At 40.8% G+C, this 17,868-nt stretch overlaps 3 protein-coding genes across 3 annotated transcripts in view; 1 reads left to right on the top strand and 2 right to left on the bottom strand.

Annotated features, from left to right (window-relative positions):
• The first annotated feature begins 370 nt into the window (after positions 1-370).
• Positions 371-5,214, top strand: sumo1 (small ubiquitin like modifier 1). Its single transcript, XM_071910659.2, has 5 exons — positions 371-471; positions 848-922; positions 1,558-1,635; positions 1,917-1,988; positions 3,062-5,214. The coding sequence occupies exons 1-5, from the start codon at positions 460-462 to the stop codon at positions 3,128-3,130; spliced, it is 306 nt and encodes a 101-aa protein (XP_071766760.1). The 5' UTR covers positions 371-459; the 3' UTR covers positions 3,131-5,214.
• A 2,006-nt stretch (positions 5,215-7,220) lies between these two features.
• Positions 7,221-11,212, bottom strand: LOC139920633 (claudin-34-like). Its single transcript, XM_071910675.2, has 2 exons — positions 11,138-11,212; positions 7,221-9,927 (listed from the first exon to the last, which is right to left on the bottom strand). Exon 2 carries the CDS (start codon positions 9,633-9,635, stop codon positions 8,862-8,864), a length of 774 nt encoding a protein of 257 aa, XP_071766776.1. The 5' UTR covers positions 9,636-9,927; positions 11,138-11,212; the 3' UTR covers positions 7,221-8,861.
• Positions 11,213-15,224: 4,012 nt separating this feature from the next.
• Positions 15,225-17,868, bottom strand: part of LOC139920609 (protein Shroom2-like) — a 30,850-nt gene continuing 28,206 nt past the window's right edge. The window contains exons 9-11 of the mRNA XM_071910652.2: positions 17,696-17,864; positions 16,840-17,112; positions 15,225-15,497 (exon numbers count right to left, since the gene is read on the bottom strand). Of these exons, the coding sequence (XP_071766753.2) occupies positions 15,225-15,497; positions 16,840-17,112; positions 17,696-17,864 (715 nt within the window). The remainder of the gene's footprint in view (positions 15,498-16,839; positions 17,113-17,695; positions 17,865-17,868) is intronic.

Here is a 17,868-nt window from a genome sequence, read left to right as displayed (position 1 = left end):
ATCACTTGCAGCCATCACTTATGTTTTTATAGATTTAAGAATGTGTTTGTGTGACTAACTGACGAGATAGGCTTGGCTTTCAGAGAACTGTTTGGGTTCAGCAATGAAGACTGAAAAAAACCCTAATGAAACAAAAAACATTATAAAATTCATATAATGATATATAATCATATAATGATTTAAGATGATGGCAGTATACCCTATTCACTATGTATTATTATTATTATTAGTAGTAGTAGTAGTAGTAGTATGAATAGTAGTAGTAGTAGTAGTAGTAGTAGCCTTTATTGCGAAACCGAATTTAAGAAAGACTCTTATTTTGAAAGAAGCCGCTAATTTACTTCACTTCCGGGTTAATGTAGAATTCTCACAACAAGCCAGCAGGCTAGAGGTTCAGGTAGCTGACTCAAGCTACATCCATTGTCATTAAAGCTTTTATAGCCCACACAGAGGAATATCATGTCAGATACGGTAAGGTGTAACTTACAGCTTAAAGAATTAATGTCGTTTTTGTCTCCGGGAAACGAAAAAAGAGGCAAATAAGTGTTTTTGTGCCTGCTGCCTCCTATCTAGCTATCTAACATGCTAGCTTATCTAGCTCCAGGCCCTTAACTCAGTGCTGTAAGGACTGTTTTAGCTTAGCAGACGGTGGCTAGCTTTGTTGTCATTTTATTTGCCAAGTTATGCTAAAACTAGCAAGCTTCATCAGTGTTTTTCAAACCGAAAACGTCTAGCTACGTTGTGTTAATGCTAGTAAAATTAACGAATCAAATGTTCAGGGCCTATCTGAAGTGTTTGTGAAATGTTTGCCACTGAAGCAAGTTGATTATTTGTTGTTATTTTGCAGGAGACAAAACCATCCAGCCAAGATGGAGGGGAGAAGAAGGATGGAGAGTACATCAAATTAAAAGTGATTGGCCAGGTATGAACACAAGGATGACAACTGGGTCTTGCTGAGCTTAGCATACCGACATAGGAATATTTAGTGTTCATTTTCATTTCTCTCTCTTTAATACACTTTGATCTACAAAGTGGGGCCCAAAATTTTGACTTAATTGATTTAAAGGGGAATAGCACTCAATCTTGACAACTCTAATGTTATTCCTGTGGTTTAGGACAGTCAAATCAATGTGTCTGAAAATAAATAACTCCCTACCAAAGCCAACAATAACACAACTGAGATGCAAATATCTGATTTAATCAAAACAGAATATATTTGATACACATTGGATATTCATTTGACTTACTGTAGGAGCAACAGATGACGTTCATGAGTTCATTTTCAAAACACTACACATGTTCAGTTTGGGAAAACAATCATTACAAGTTCATTATTAAATAGGTGTAAAATACAAAGGATCCAGTCTGTAAAAGTGTTTATTTGTCAAACAGTGATTTGAATTACTCTAAAAAGTTGGTTTTTAATATCTTAATATCTTAATTTAAGCTGTACGACTCAGTGTGTGATGTGGTTTTGATAACAATTGTCTCCTCCCATGCTGGTTACAGTACTGATGTTGTTTTGTGGTTTTAATTGTTTTCTCTTTCTGCCCTCAGGACAACAGTGAAATCCACTTCAAGGTGAAGATGACAACGCATTTAAAGAAGCTCAAGGAGTCTTACAGCCAGAGACAGGTAAGAGGAAAGAGGCAGGGTGGGAAAATACCATCAGCCACCAGACACTTCCTGTAACTGAGACACGGCAGGTTTGATTCCTGGCCAAGAGTTCATGAGCAAAACCTGTTCATGAGAAACACATTGGAAGTTGGACTCAATAAGAGAATCAACTAAATGCCACAGATATAAATATTAAGCTATGAGTCTGAGGATGTTTACCCCCCTTTCCTCTAATATCTAAGCAAGTTTTCTACATATTATTTCATATTAAATGATGATGCTGTGTGTATTTCTTCCAGGGCGTCCCAATGAACACGCTAAGGTTTCTGTTCGAAGGCCAGAGAATCGCAGACAACCAAATTCCTAAAGAGGTAGACTGCTCTCTCTTGGCTTGATCAACCTTTTGCTCAATTCTTCTTTTGTTTTACATTGCCATAACCACATATTTTTTAGCAGTTGTGACTCCAGTTAGTGCCACACTCTTATCCACAGGATTACTGTTGCTCAACTGTTGTTTCAACCATCTCCAATAAGAAAATGAGAGTTTATTTACTTGTAAACTGTCAAAGATGCACTCAGATGCATTTATTTGTTTCCTAGAATGGCATGATTAAGACTACAATGATAATCCTGATTTTACTGCTAAATATTGTGATCACAAATATTTAAGACATTTTTTTCCTTTCCTTTTGGAATCTTATATCAACATCTTGCCCATTTTCAACTACATAATCATAATAATAATAATAAGCTATTTCTGTGAAACTTTTCTCACGAAAGGTACAAAGTGCTTCACAATTAAGAGATTAAAAACAAACACACGTATTGGAAAAGTCAGAAGATGCAGCAAAGCAAAACCAAAGGACAAATAGCGTCTGCATAATTTGAATGTGAAACGAAACAACAAAACAATCAGAACATAAAACAAGATGTTAATTGAATGCTGATAAAAGTCGATAAAAGTGAGTTTTCAGTTGTCTTTTTAAAAGAAGATTCAGAGTCAGATGAATGTATTTCTTCAGGCAAATTGATCCAAAGTTTAGGCGCTCTTGACTGCAAAGGCTGGATTACAGTTATTATCATCTTTTAATTTGGCCTTTGGAACGACTACAAGAGTTTTGTCTGCTGATCTAAGACTTCGCTTCTGCACATGAGGAGATAACTGCTCCGAAATATAAGCTGGACACTCAAAATTAAATGTTTCAATATGGACAACATGTCAGTCTTGTGTGATTATTAATTGTGCGTCAAAATCACAGTATGCAGTGATACACAATTTAATTCTGCAGCCCTAATTATTGTACATGTACAGGGGAAAAATTATGAAATTATTTCTTTTAGTTTTGATATAATAATAATACTGAATATGTAAAACTCTCCTGGTGTTGATTTGATTGAGCCGTCCAACCAAAATCTGTCTCTCCTTTTTGTATTTCCCTCTCAGCTGGGAATGGAGGACGAGGACGTCATCGAAGTGTATCAAGAACAGACTGGCGGACTTCGGAATGATTAAACCTTCTGCATTTCTTACTTCTTACTTTTTTTTCTTATTTTGTATTTTATTTTGTATGTATCTATGTAATTTTTGTTCTGTTTCAAACCATCTGGATCAAAACCGACTCTTATCAGGGCTTCCATGTGTGAGGGGCAGAAAGGTGAAGAGACGGAGGTAAGGAGAAGGAAAAGGATTAGTGGAGCGGGATGATTCTCCGACACGCAGGGATACTCGTGTTGTCGACCCGTGTGTTCAGCCTGAATGTTACACCGGGATTTAAATTGATGAATTACATTTTTTTTTTTTACTTATTTCCTCATTTGAGCTTCTTTTTGGGGCGTCAGCAGGTCGACAGCGGTAGCAAATAACCCGACTTTGTTTGCATTCCTGTTAATAATTTTGTTAGGGAAACGAGATAGGTGAGTTGTCGGATGGCGAAGGTAAAGTCATTTCTAGGGATGGGACGATATATCGAATTTCAATATATCGCGATACAAAAATGAGTATCGTGGGTCAGAAAAATGAATCGCGATATTAGCTCCATTTTACTCTGCTGTAGTAATCACAAATGAGACGCTTGACTATCACAGTTTCACAATCTCTCCATCCAAATTATTATCTGCACTTTGTAATTACATTTTTAAATTGTTTACATTCTAGCGAGCCAATGCCATCGCTAGAAAGGTTTGTGGCTCAGAAATAAACATAATTCTGCAGTCAGACTTTGCTGTCGTTGATCTTTTATTTATTACATCGTATCGTCGTCGTATTGAATCGTGAACCGCATATCGCGTATCAAATCGTATCATGAGATAAGCGTATCGTCCCATCCCTAGTCGTTTCTACGTGAGGCAATTAATTCGACATCTGTTCTACATTTAAATTGAGGATCTCTCTACAACTCCGCTTTCTCACCTGACATGATGAAAAGGACGTAGCATCTTGTCAATATTTGTCAGACTGAGAAAAGAGAGGCTATTCTCCTAGGGAGTTTTCAAACTTTTTTCTTTTTATTTACATTTCCAGCCTCAGTGCATCACATTTTGAGAATGCAAAATCATCATCATGAAAATTGTGAAATATTAATTATGACAATAATTGACCTGATACAATAATATTTAAGATTTGAAATTTTTTGTGTTTAACTTGTACATGTTGTATTCAGTATTAGAGTGTTTGAGTGATGCGCCATATGTATCTAAAGTGTCGTCTTATTTATATTTGAAGGGTTTCATTCTTTGACGATATGTATAGTCATTTTGGAAATATTTTACTACCTGACAGGCAGGCAATATTTTAAAAACACAGATGATTCTGTCCTCTAAAACAACAATTTCATAAGCAAATGTGTTGCAATGAGTTATAAGTAATGTTTTACTGTCAAGTCAGCCTTTGTTTTGTAAGAATAGGCCTCCATTTTTATTTTGTTTTTTTCCCCAAACGGTGGATTTGTCAGTTTGGAATGAAACTTTTCATTTGTACAATATATAAAGTTCCTCAAAAAGCTTAAGATCAGCAAGCGGTTCAGTCTGTAATCTCTGAAGGTGGATTCAGTATGACGAGGTGAATGACAAAGATATTTAGATAGAGGAGATGCTCAACTCCTGAAGGTAAATCTGAAAAAGTCACAACACATGTTGATGTCGATTGACAGTCTTTGGCTGTTCCGATCTTCACACTTTCTTAAAATCTCTGGTTAAAGCTGCCGTGAATGATGGATACACCGCACCTCTGAGCCGGTCTTCAAGCGATATTTGACTTTGGCTGAATATTTTCAGCACGTACTCCTCCATGAGTTCAGGAGCGGTGCATTAAAAAAGCCTGAAAACAGTCCTTCAAAGTAAAACATGGCCTCAATAGGATTCTCTCAACCTGACTGTCTGTTGTTAGTGTGTCTCTCCTTAGTGCTGTTGGTAGTGTGTCTGAGTGGCTCAGGTTAATGAAACCCCAAGCAGGAGGTGCTGTGATTGGAGCCACAGCTGCAGCCATACACTGATCTCAGTGAAGTGAAACGACTATTCATCATTAGAGGAACATTGATGCAGATGGTTTGAAATTCTGGGGATGATCCTTTTGCTTTTTTTGAATAAAATATTTAAGAAAAACAACCACAGCGCTCGGCATTTTGTTCTTGTGTGCAGTGGTGAAAAGTAACTATTGTAAGTACAGTATTTCTACTCCATACTCTACTTGTAGCCTACTTTAGGTGCTTGTACTCTACCTGAGTATTTCCTTTGAACAGTATACATTTAATCCTTTACATTTCGAAGGTAACATCTGACTTTTACGTTTAGTCCACTACATTTATCCAACACCTACAGTTACTAGTTAACTTAAAAAATGAGATTTTGTGTCCAAAATATGTGCTAGATAATGTAATATGTCAAACTGTATAAAAACGTCCCTCTAAATTAGCAATTAAAAATGCAATAAAATCTGATTTGATTCTGATTTTTTACGTAAAGTATTACATCAGTCTGAAGATATTGCAATGTCTGGCATTTTATTAACAGTTTTTATTGCATTTTTGACTCATTTGCAGAGCCATTACGGTTATTATTCTAACTGGCAATCATTACATTATCAGCTGTTACATCAGTTGTGGACAATAAAGTTTCGTAATCGTAAATTACCTCCAGGTATCACTGCCACCATCTTGTCTGTGTCTTTACATGATATGAATGCTAAAGACAATGGGCTGTGCAGGCAGATTAACTATGCAGAAAGTTAAATAATCCAACTAATGTTAAGGGAAACTTTGTAAAAAGATGCAAGGATCTCCAAAAATAAAACCCTATCAATGTTTCAATTATACTGACAGTTGAACTCAAGACAATTCTGTTATGTGTTGTGCCCCAACCATATTCTTCTGCATTTTATTCTGTTGCAACAAAACAGCTTATATGAAAATAAACAACATACACCTCAATTTGTTCAAATATTTGACACCAGGTTTAAATATTTTTTTTGCCAGGTATAAATCATAATTCATGCAGTCACTTGTGCTGCACCCAAAGTCAACATGAAACTGATGATACAAAAAAATCTCACACGCAAAACAGATTGTAAGTTCAGTTGATTTTACTGAAGTATCAATGCAGGTGCAGATGTCAAAGCACCATTCAGTGTTGTTAAAATCCTTCCTTGTTGCACCGCGAGATGGATCTACTGTTCATTGAAACGTCAGCGCTGTAGTGCTTCATAAAAGTCTGGGATGGTGAAGTTAATCTGAGTCGCTGTCCTCCGACCTTCTCTGCCTCTTAGCAGCAACCTGATCTCCAGAGGTCGAGGGAGCCGACTCCTCCGAGGAGCCGCCATCTTCTGACCGCTGCCTCTTCACTGGCCTTCTTTCAGGTTCAGCAGGTTCAGAAGGAGGAACCAAAGAGCGTCTGTTGCCGCCAAGACCCAGTTCTCCAGACTGATCCTCAGGTATCTGCTGATGTTCCTCAGGTATCTGCTGGTGAGGAGCAGCGGGAGCAGCCAGTTGATCCCAGTAAAACCTCTGGTCCTGCACTGGGAGGAGTTGGTTGAGAGGAGAGGAAGGTCTGGAGTTGTACAGGGAACCGTCATCATCATCAGACTCTTCTTCGTCCGCAGACAGGAGGCTCTCATAACCAGAGTCGTCGCTGGTCTCGTCAGGCAAGTCCAGGAAGTTCAGAAGTGGAAGAGGCACCTGCCAGGCGAACATATCATAAAAAGGATGATGATGAAGATGATGAAGACCATCATCAGGAACTTGCTCGTCCTCGCAATACATTTCAAACAGTGGTGAGTGTCTTTCTGTGCAGATGCAGTTTGCTGTGAAGGAAGCTCTGGATCCTAGCTCAAAGTTTTGTGGAGTTCTAGAATGTGAGCTATCTGTGATGTCACAGCAAACTTTACTTGTGAGGTTTTATTTGTTTCTGTGAAAAACACAAAGAAATCAGATTTCCTCATGCATGTTGTCCCAAAAGTGCCTCATGTCTTTCATCTACACATGACTGAAAGACAAATTCAAAATATTATGCCCATTATTTCATAAGGTAGATTTAAAGAGACAAAAGTCAATCAAAACGACTCAGTGAAGCAGCTTGTATTGAAGTATTCCCATTTTGAACAGCATTTTTATTTGATTAGAAACGTTCCCTTTCCCCATTGGGAGGTAATGACTAAACGCCAAAGTGTCACATGTTAAAACCTCCAGAGAATATGAGTGCGTTTGCATCCTTTCCCAATTACCATCGCTCCAAAGGGACTAACTAAGCAGGAGGAAACCAGTAAACAATCTGCATTTACATTACATTACATTTAAGCCGTTTCACTGTTGCTCTTATGTGGAATAGGCTTCAGTTCTCACCAATATTGCATGCAACCAACAGTAAGGAGGTCAAGGGTCAAACTGAGTTATGACATTTATATGTGTCAAACCAAAACTGGGTTTCTATAGTAACCAAGTAAATGTAGAACAGAATTCTCCCTGCATGTAAACATAGCGATTGAATCCTTTGGATGAACAGCCATATAAGTCAATTTTTTGATGTATTTGCAGTTGTACAATCAATCCAAATCATTTAGAGCAGTGGTTCTCAACGTGGGGTCCGGGGACCACCAGGGGTCCTTGAGGGGGTTCCAGGGGGTCCCCAGCAAATTGATGAATTGTTAAATTTCACCCATTATTTAATTTACAAGAAGTTAACACAATCAGAGAATGTAGACGAATGACTGTTTTGATCATAGTTTCTCTGTTATCTCTCTACCTACAATACAGATAGTCATGGAACTCTGAACAAAATCATATCTAACAATAAAAATATTCTCAGATTTGGGTCAGAGAGAAAACAATCTCATCAAATGGGGGTCCGTGGCTCTAATGTGGACTAAATTAGGGGGCCTTGATATGAAAAAGGTTGAGAATCACTGATTTAGAGTGTACATGATGTTCTACATCACTCAGAAGTGTCCAAACTTTACTCTTCTTAACAATGAATACACACAACATTCAAATTTTAAATAAAGAGATTTGAAAACATCACTCATCTGCAGTAAAAGCTTAAAACATGTTACTTATCTGAAGGATTCAATGAAGCAAAATCAACATATGAGAATCTTTTTGAAAATATGATCTTTTATTGCTGCATTATTAACATAGAATTAGATGGTGCTCATTACATCATGACTCCCTTACATTTACAAATTACAGCTTTAACTCAATAACTCTATTTCAGCCAATGTTTTCCACATCATCACTAAACAACAAATATCGAAAAAATATAAAAATTTAAACCTGAGCAGCCACTTCTTAGCCTTTGCAGTGAAGGTGATGGCATTAAGGCAATGCATTCCTCCATTTCTATCCTCCAGAGCATAAAAAGAGCAAAAATAACATAATTAAGGAGCTCTAGGTTTTCTGACCACTTAAATAAAATCAATCACAGCTATATGTCCATGTTGGAAAAAATCATTACCTGAAGTTCATCATTCAATACTTCCACAAAACAGAGGATCCAGGCTGTAAAAGTGATGGTATATTGTCAACCAAGGACTTAGGTCACATCCTTTAAAAAGTACCATGCTTAGTTTGAATTTTGTGCGATCAATCATTTTGTCAGTTTATTGAAATAATGAATCTCTCATTTTGCAATAAAACTCTTCATATGTTGAAATCTTTGACAACAGTCATCTAATCCGCTTTGATACTTTGGTATCTTTGGTAAACTGTCACACTCAAGTACATCAGTCAGTCTTAAGCCTTCAAACACCAGTAAATTGTTCATAAGTGTTCATGCAACTCAAATGCCGGGTTGTCTTTGCCCCTGGATTCCGTCAAAGTCCCTCGACTCTCGGTCACAGATTTAGGTCCTAAAGCCGCCGACCCGTCCAGACGCACCTCTTCTCTCAAAGAGGGTTGGATCCTGAACTCTGATCTGGCAGGAAGCCTGTAGGTTAAGAAAATAATCCCAGCGGCGATCATCAGGACCGCGGCTGCGATCCCGAGCCCGATGCCGGAACCCACGTGCTGCGAGTCCGGGACCTTGGGCATGTGGAAGTCGGGGGGGAATTGGACAGTCTGATTGGTCACCACCGAGCTCAGGTTCCACAGGAGAGGCACGAGCGACATCGCGGCGGCCAACAGGAACATGGCTCCGGCGGCGGAGAACACAGAGCGGATCGGCGCACTCTTATCCAGCCCTAAGTAGACGTTCCTCAGGGCGTAAACACCGCCGGCGTTCCCGCCAAACCCCACGATCAGGGCCAGGAGCATGAGAACCTGCGCCGCCGCGATCTCCGGGGGCGTGAAGGCGTCGGTCAGGCCGATGCTCCTGCAGTACATGATCCTGAAGTTGGGCGTCACCAGGGTGTGGCTGTTGAAGCAGGCCCTCCAGACGCCCACCCAGGCCTGACCGGAGCTGATGACGCTGCTGTCGGCCACGCGCCAGACCCTCCACTGGATGACTCCGAGGGCCGCGGCGGTGAGAGTCCAGCCCACGCAGCCCAGCCAGAGGGCCACGAGCTGGCGGTGGGCGGTGTGAACCAGGTAGGTCATCGCAGTAGATCCACTACCGAGCCTCAGGAAACCCAGGAAGCCCGGGAAGCCCAGGCGGCCCCCGAATCGGACATCGTCAGAAGCTCAAACCCTCCTCGTTGGAAGATGCCGTCTATGTTTTCACCCCGGCTTCAGAATCACACCTCATATCCAGGAAGAGAGATCTCTGTCTCTCTCCGTCTCTCTTTCGCTCTCTCTGGCGTTTAGTCTCTCTACACCTTCCACCTTCGTCTTTTCCGCCGATCCTCTGTTGTCACCCGGGTTACTTGGCAAACAAAGCACCAGGCTCCCTCTGCGAAGAAAAGGAAAACACAGACAGACACAGGTGTTGGTGAATGAAAACAAACCACCTCTCAAGTATCAGCACGCACTCAAGAAAGGCAATAGAGCAGAAGGACTAACGGCACAAAGTCTACTCTACCGGCCACTTTGGTCATTAATGAACCATCATTTGGCGTCCTACTCTGTTCTAAAATTCTCACCGGATTGTAAAATAGTCAAAATTATGAGTTAATCTCCCATGGGATTTACCATTAGGAAAAGGAGAGAAGTAGCAGGTTTAAAGCTTCATTGTTGTCTCCTTTACACCGACCTTTGACATGTAACCTATTTTCTGAGGTTTCTGAAGTCATGTAAGTCCACTAAGGTGGCCATTTTGGAAAGGTATTTAAGACCTGATGTAATCCTGACGAAGGCTTTCTGCCAAAACACGATGGTTGCTGTTGTACCAGTAAAGACATTTTTTTTTAAGAACATCCATCGGCCTCCAAGAGGAGTTGAATTCGTTTTTCCTTGGCACACAATGGGCAATTAAGTTTGTTTTCATTAGTGTGCTCCCATTTAGTGTTTTAAAAGAGACTGACTTGACAGTATTTTTTGTGCGTACGCAGTGTCAGCTTGTGAGGAAGTGAAGTGAACCACAGAGTGATCACACATTATATGATTGTGTCAGAAACAGGAACATCTTTTGACATTTGTTTTTTAAATCAATATAATAACCATTGTCAGTGAGGCTATTCAATTTCCCAAACAGAGAATTCGCAAAAAAAGGGAAGCTTGACTAAAAAAAAAAGGAAATTATCAGAGAACAGAGAACTTATTCTGCCATTGCACTCACGCTAAAATACTCTGGATAAAAGCAACAGCTTAACCTAAAATTCAAAAATGTTAATTACTAGGGAATATAGCTTTTTTCACGGCAAGGCAAAACCTGTTATGGCAGATTTCAAAGTGGAAATAATTGTAATTTAATGGAATTAATAAGTGAGTTTAGTTCCAAAGAGTTTAGTTCCAAAGTGAGATATCCACCATTTGAAAAAAGTGACACCTGCTCTTAGTATATGATTGATAGCATAAAATTAAAACAGGTTGTGTTACTTTTTAAGGACAGTAGATAACATTCTTCCTTTACAGACTATATTTTGATGATTTTCCCGGCCAAGACTGGATATACATAAACAGTATTTTGGAGTCAAACTCTTAATTTGGCGAATGACACATACCTAAGTGCAGAAGTCTTGCAGCGTCCAAACGACAAACACCTGTGAGCAGAGCATTAGCAGTCTGACAGTGGGAATGGACACCAGAATGAAAACCTTTGAGGAAGGTAACGCTTTTATTGACACAAACAGCACTACACTTCCTCATCTTGCAACCTTGCAACCCATAACCTAGATACAGTTTCTCATCATGTCTGTGGCACTGTAAATGATTGACAGTAGAGGCTGTAATGGGAAGGCAGGGCGACTCGGGCCATCTTCCTCCTGCCTGCAACCTTTTCTACTGCACTGGTGTACCATGCCGTACCAATACTGTAAGGTATGTTTTTCCATGAGGTTTCCACAGTTTGTGCACAAAACTTTCAACCAAGTTTTTGGAAGTGACAAATTGCATTTACTCTTGTTACTGTAATTGAATAACCTTTTTGTGTACTTGCTTTCTTAAGTCAGTAATTTTACTTTTACTTGTATATGAAGTATTGTGCTTCACCACATTTTAAATTGCATTTACTTAAACTGGTGTAGGCTAATTATGAGCTGCATCTGTATCAAACCTGTGCTAGCATGTGGAGGAAACACTAAGTTAACTAAATATAATGTTAAAAGCTAGAATTTATTTTTATCCATGATAGCTTATTAACATTAGCTAAAAAAGCCATCCATCCAGCTACAGTTTTATCAGTTTGTGTTAGCTTGGTTGTGGTCATGCTAGTTTGATAGCTAATAGCCTAGCAAAATAAACCGGAATGTAGCAATGATATTTAATAATAGAGAAGGGCTTTTTCAGTTGTTTAATCATTGAACTATTATTAATCATTAATCACTGAATAATTGAGAAACTGAATAATGACAAGAATTTCAGAATCTTTTTTTTTTTTACACAGCTTTTACACAGTTGTCTATAACAGCATGTGCAATTTCACATATTGAACTTGCATGAGAAAGCTCATATAGCCTAATAATGTCTGCTTTTTTTAAGTAATCCATCTTTTGCTCTTAGTACATTTTGAATGAGATCCTTTCTACTCTTACTAAAGCAGATTTTTACACCTCTAATTTTACTTATACTTCAGTAAAGTTTCAGCATAACAGCACTTCTACTTGAGTAGGATATTTTGGAACTGTTTCCAGCCCGGCTAACCGTACTAAATGTGTGCAGTCATGGTACTGTGAGGCACTTGGGATTAAAGTGTATAGGTACAGGTATGCTAGAAATGTGCCATTTCTAAATGGTTCTGGCACGGATATCAGCCTGACATTCCTCTCCTCCACAAACGGGTCGAAAATACGCAGCACTGTTCAGTACTCCAATGGAAAACCAAAGCATACTGATACTGTACCGCACCCACAGTAGGTCCTGCACAGTGCAATGGAAAAACTCACAGCATGGGGTTGTAAATGCGTGGGGCGTTGTTTGCTTTGTCACTCGTCTTATTGAGCAATAGATGAGAAACGTCATCCATGTGTTTGATACTTTGTCCAGGATTAGGTGTGTGTAGTAGGCAAATGCAAGATTATTATGAGGGGCGGAAGTAACAAAAAATTACTTTCATATCATGGGGACCTAGAGTGCGTCACATGGATACGATATATATATAATTATCAAAATAATATAGTTGAAATGTATGCTTCGAGTTGATTCCTTTGTAATTAAATAAACTCGAGCCTTGACTTTCACACAAACTTGGTGACACATTTTTCCATTAGTCTTACTCTCAAGGGAATGAAGAGTAGGCTACAGTTCCCCTGCTGGCCTGGGATCAGATCCAACCAGATCCTTCTCCCCTGGGACTAAAAACCTGCTCCATTTCCCTCTCGGGTTTCCAGCTCTGCCCTGCCAAAGCAAAGAGCAGTAACTACTTTCGGGTGTTTCTAAGGTCGTGACTCGGGTTACGCCGATATGGGTTGTTGAAAGCCGATACAGATCAGAGAACAGAGCAATATTTTGTGGAAATTTGACCATTTTCATGCCAAAAAATTACACGTATTCAGTGTTTCGCCCCCAAATTTTATTCTTGTCAGAGTTGAAAAGCCTCTAAAACAGCATTTAGACCATTATGGGACACTAAAACTCTCCACTGAAACCCAGACTCATCACCTATTCAGTGTTAGGGGAACTCTGGGATACATGAATCATTTTTCTCAGTTTTACTACTTTTTCTTTGTAGGGCAGTAAGGGGATTGGACTGTCCACTCTCCATTTAAAATAAAAGAAAGCACTATTGATTTTGATTGATTTTACAATATGAAGAACAAAGACGTGACCTCTCAGCTTAATCATTTATTGCTTTCAGGTTGATGAGAGAGTGCACTGCATACATGAAGTGTGGGCTGTGTCGGCACACACACCGCACCAGTCCATGAAGATCACAGTGGTGGGAGGCTACAGTAGGCACATCTTCAGAGATATACTGAGAGAGAGAGAGGGGGAGAGAGAGAAAGAGAGAAACCAGAGAGTAAAGTGCTAACTTTATGATCGCAATTTCAATTAACTTTGTTGGGTACGATAGAAAACACCAACCACACTTCAGTCCTTTTACTCGGATCAAAGTAGAAAAGGAACATCATTCGGGAAATCATGCCTAGCGGCGAGAGAGACCGTCCCGTAACAAGAAGTTCACATGTTTGATCCTTGTGTCCTTTCTTGGTCGCTCTGGATAGGAGCTTCAGCTAAAAGCCCAAAGCATAAATGAAAATCTGTGTGATTACAGGTAAGAAAAGCACGAAGTTGTGACTGTAGTTGTAACATTAGCAGTGTATTATCTTATGGCGTGAAAAAGAAATAGAACAATATTACTGCTGGAACAAATCAGCATTGTCGTCACGGGAATAAATTCCAGTTATCAGAATCATATCAACTCATGAGGCCTATATAAATATATATATATATATATATATATATATATATATATATTCTAGCATAATCTGAAGAGTTTCGTTCCAAAATGAGATATCCACCATCTGAAAAAATGACACCTACTCTTACAAAATAGTAGACCCACACAAATGTAAGGGAAAATATGGTACTTTGTAAAGGAACTTAACTTAAAGAAACTTAAAAACTTGATTGACAATTTGATAACACCTTTAAGAGACTGGATCTTCTATATTTTGGACATAATGAATGACGAACTTCAGGTAACATTTCTTCCTAAAAACAGATATGTAGCACTTTGGAATCAAACTCTTCATTTCATTGGAAAACAAAAACAAGTATGTCATGAGTGAAATTAAATTACGGGGAAAACATTCCCCCCTTCTGCATATATAAGTATTCAAAAAGGCTACAATAAATTACTAGAAAATATTACTTTAAAACACGCATGATAATTAAGCACACACCCAGCCACATAGCAGAGTGTAAAGCATTCCAGTATCAAAGATATTAAAGGGAGATTGGAAACACTAGAATATTAAGAGATGACTAAAAATGGATGCGATCATGGCACATCTGATAAGTGTTTTATTTTTAACGCTTATCACAAGTAACATGATCATTTGGTTTGCATATATAATATATCTATTTATAATGATTTGTTTATATTGTAGTGTTTCAAATCCATGCTCTGCTTCACTTTCCCCTTCTTCTCTAGGGGGGGCGCTGTAGTGTAGCTGATTGTGACGAGACAATGTCCATACAGGGATCAATAAAATATCACGATTAATATTAAAGGTGCTATGTGTAGAAGTTTAACATCAATAAATCATTACCACATTGATTTTGAGACATTAGTATTAAGTACTGTAAACAAAAGAAACCATGAGTGAGAAGCCTGTCAGCCTCTAGTGGCCTCTACTCTGCATTTTCCATTGTAACGGGGCTTATGGGAAATGTAGTCTTAATGTGGAGAAACACTAGACCTAACAAGACTACTGGTGTGAGATAGAAGCGACCAATCAGCTCCACTATGGTCTCATTTGTTAACGGTAATTATACCAAGGTATCACAATTAATTTAACAATGATGCATTGATGTTTAAAAATGCCACGCGTAGCACCTTTAATATAAAAATGTAGTCCTCCAGCGGCCTGGTACTCGATCTAGTCCGACGCTCCAGTAGCTCTCATGGAAAACCACATTCCCACCGAGTCAGAAAAGCGCCCTCTGCTCCAGCGGCAGACTATCCACCAGGCACTTCAGCTGCTCCTCGCCCAGCTTGATCTTGTCCTCCAGCTTGCGCTGCTCGATGATGAGGGCCGACTTCATCTTGACGAAGTGCCGGTAGTCGTCCAGGCTCCCGGCGTCGAGGTGCGCCTCCATGATGCCGGAGACCAGGCGCTCCCGCCGGTCCAGGTTCTCCTTCAGCTCCTTGGCGTCCTCGTGCTGCCGCATCAGCAGCTTGCGCTTCTCCGTCAGGGTGCGCTGATGGAGGGAGGGGAGAGATGGAGGGAGGGAGGAAGGGGAGAGATGGTATGAATGGCATGAATTCAACATGATAGTCGTAGGTCAGTATGATTCAATTAGGCCATATCACTCTATAGCTGAAGATTGTTCTCAACAACAACAAACACTCATGAAATATCATGAAATTTAGAGAGGAGCAGGGAATTTGATAAATTCTCTGGGGAAGTCAGGGAATTTTACAATTGGGTCACTTTACAGAAATATACCAGAATGTATCTCACAACTTGTTTCACATATTAATGGCATTAGATGGTGCAATTAGAATGTTGTTACTTTTATCTTTCATATCGTTTTATTTTTTGTTGGTGCAAATTTTGAAAAAAAGTATAAAAACAAAGTGAAAATCCGATGGCATATTGTGCAGAGATGCCAGTAATTGAAAAAACACAAACCCACGTTTTTGAAGTGGCGTAGGTATCTAGTACTCTAACAAGATACTTGTAATAAAGAATACCTTTGCAATGTAAATAGTTACATTTAAAAGTGACAAAGTACTTGCTCCGCTAACGTTTCTTTAAGGTGGTTGATCATAGCTGAGTTGTGTGTATCAAAACATCCATCTGGTGCGTAGTTATATTTTTCTACGGGCCCTGCCTGCGACCCCCTGTGGCCCCCATTACCTTTCAAGTACAAAGTAATCTTTAACTTCTGAAAACTTCTCACATGACGGCCACAAAAAGCGCCTCCCTCCCGTCGTTCTCCTCCCTCCCGTCCCTCTCCTCCCTCCCGTCGCTCTCCTCCCGTCGCTCTCCTCCCTCCCGTCCCTCTCCTCCCTCCCGTCGCTCTCCTCCCTCCCGTCGCTCTCCTCCCTCCCGTCCCTCTCCTCCCTCCCGTCCCTCTCCTCCCTCCCGTCGCTCTCCTCCCTCCCGTCCCTCTCCTCCCTCCCGTCGCTCTCCTCCCTCTCCTCCCTCCCGTCCCTCTCCTCCCTCCCGTCGCTCTCCTCCCTCCCGTCGCTCTCCTCCCTCCCGTCGCTCTCCTCCCTCCCGTCCCTCTCCTCCCTCCCGTCGCTCTCCTCCCTCCCGTCGCTCTCCTCCCTCCCGTCCCTCTCCTCCCTCCCGTCGCTCTCCTCCCTCCCGTCCCTCTCCTCCCTCCCGTCGCTCTCCTCCCTCCCGTCGCTCTCCTCCCTCCCGTCCCTCTCCTCCCTCCCGTCGCTCTCCTCCCTCCCGTCCCTCTCCTCCCTCCCGTCCCTCTCCTCCCTCCCGTCCCTCTCCTCCCTCCCGTCGCTCTCCTCCCTCTCCTCCCTCCCGTCCCTCTCCTCCCTCCCGTCGCTCTCCTCCCTCCCGTCGCTCTCCTCCCTTACCTTCTCCTCGGGCGGGGCTTCGTCCTCCAGGCTGTTGAGGGCGTTCTCCACCCGGGCCAGCCGCCCCGACAGCGACAGCAGCAGGCTCACCACTTTGTCCAGGTCGCCCACGAACATGCGGAACTTGTCGAGCTGGTTGGGCTGGCAGAGGCGCTGCACCGTGGCCTCCACCTCGCGGCCCAGAGCCTCGTTGTCCTCCACGTCCTCCTGCAGACTCTGCCGAGCCTCCCGCAGCACCTCCAGCTTCCTCGCCAGGCTGGAGATCAGCTCTTGCTGCAGAGGAGGAGGGAGGAGGGAGGGGAGAGAAGAAGTAAATTAATTAACAAATGAGAAGAACAAACAAACAACTACGTACCTAAAGACATGGAAAGAAACTTCTGCCTCTGCACCTAAAGTGTTCAAAGCAAATTTACACTTGCAGACGACTATAAAGCTTTTTTTGTATTCTATTGAAGTGTGCAGGACTCAACAACAGCATTATTATTATTATTATTATTATTATTATTATTATTATTATTATTATTATTATTATTATTGGCTCAACATAGAAAAACAGGGACTTTGTTGAGGTACATGTTTTGTTTTTCATAGATTAGTGATTTGGTCCCAAGCGTTATAATGGTAAATTACATAATAGATGTGAAAAAATAATTTTGTTAATGATTAATTATTGAAAATAAACTTCATCTTTTTCTGGTGTAAAATGGGTCTCTTGTAAAGTTGAATGTGCCTTGGTTCACATTGTTTGGTTAACTGATGGCCTCATAATCTACATTTTCATATACATAAAAGTCTGTTTTACTGCTCTAACACAACTGTGATGACCAGACCTGTATCCAGTCCATGAGAGTTTTACCTTCTTGCTGGCCAGATCCACGTCCAGCTCGTCCTCGGAGTCCTGCTCCTCCAGCTGCTCCTGCATGTCCTTCATCTTGATGAGGAGCTCGGCTTTGGGAGCCGACGTGTTGTAGTAGGAGGAGCTGGGAACCAGGGAGGCTGCCGCACACACACCCTCCTCCTCCCTCCTGA

Source organism: Centroberyx gerrardi, chromosome 21 (genome assembly GCF_048128805.1).
Source record: "Centroberyx gerrardi isolate f3 chromosome 21, fCenGer3.hap1.cur.20231027, whole genome shotgun sequence".
Lineage (NCBI taxonomy): Eukaryota > Metazoa > Chordata > Actinopteri > Beryciformes > Berycidae > Centroberyx > Centroberyx gerrardi.
The sequence above is the reverse complement of the archived record's forward strand: the minus strand, read 5'-3'. Positions and strand labels throughout refer to the sequence as shown.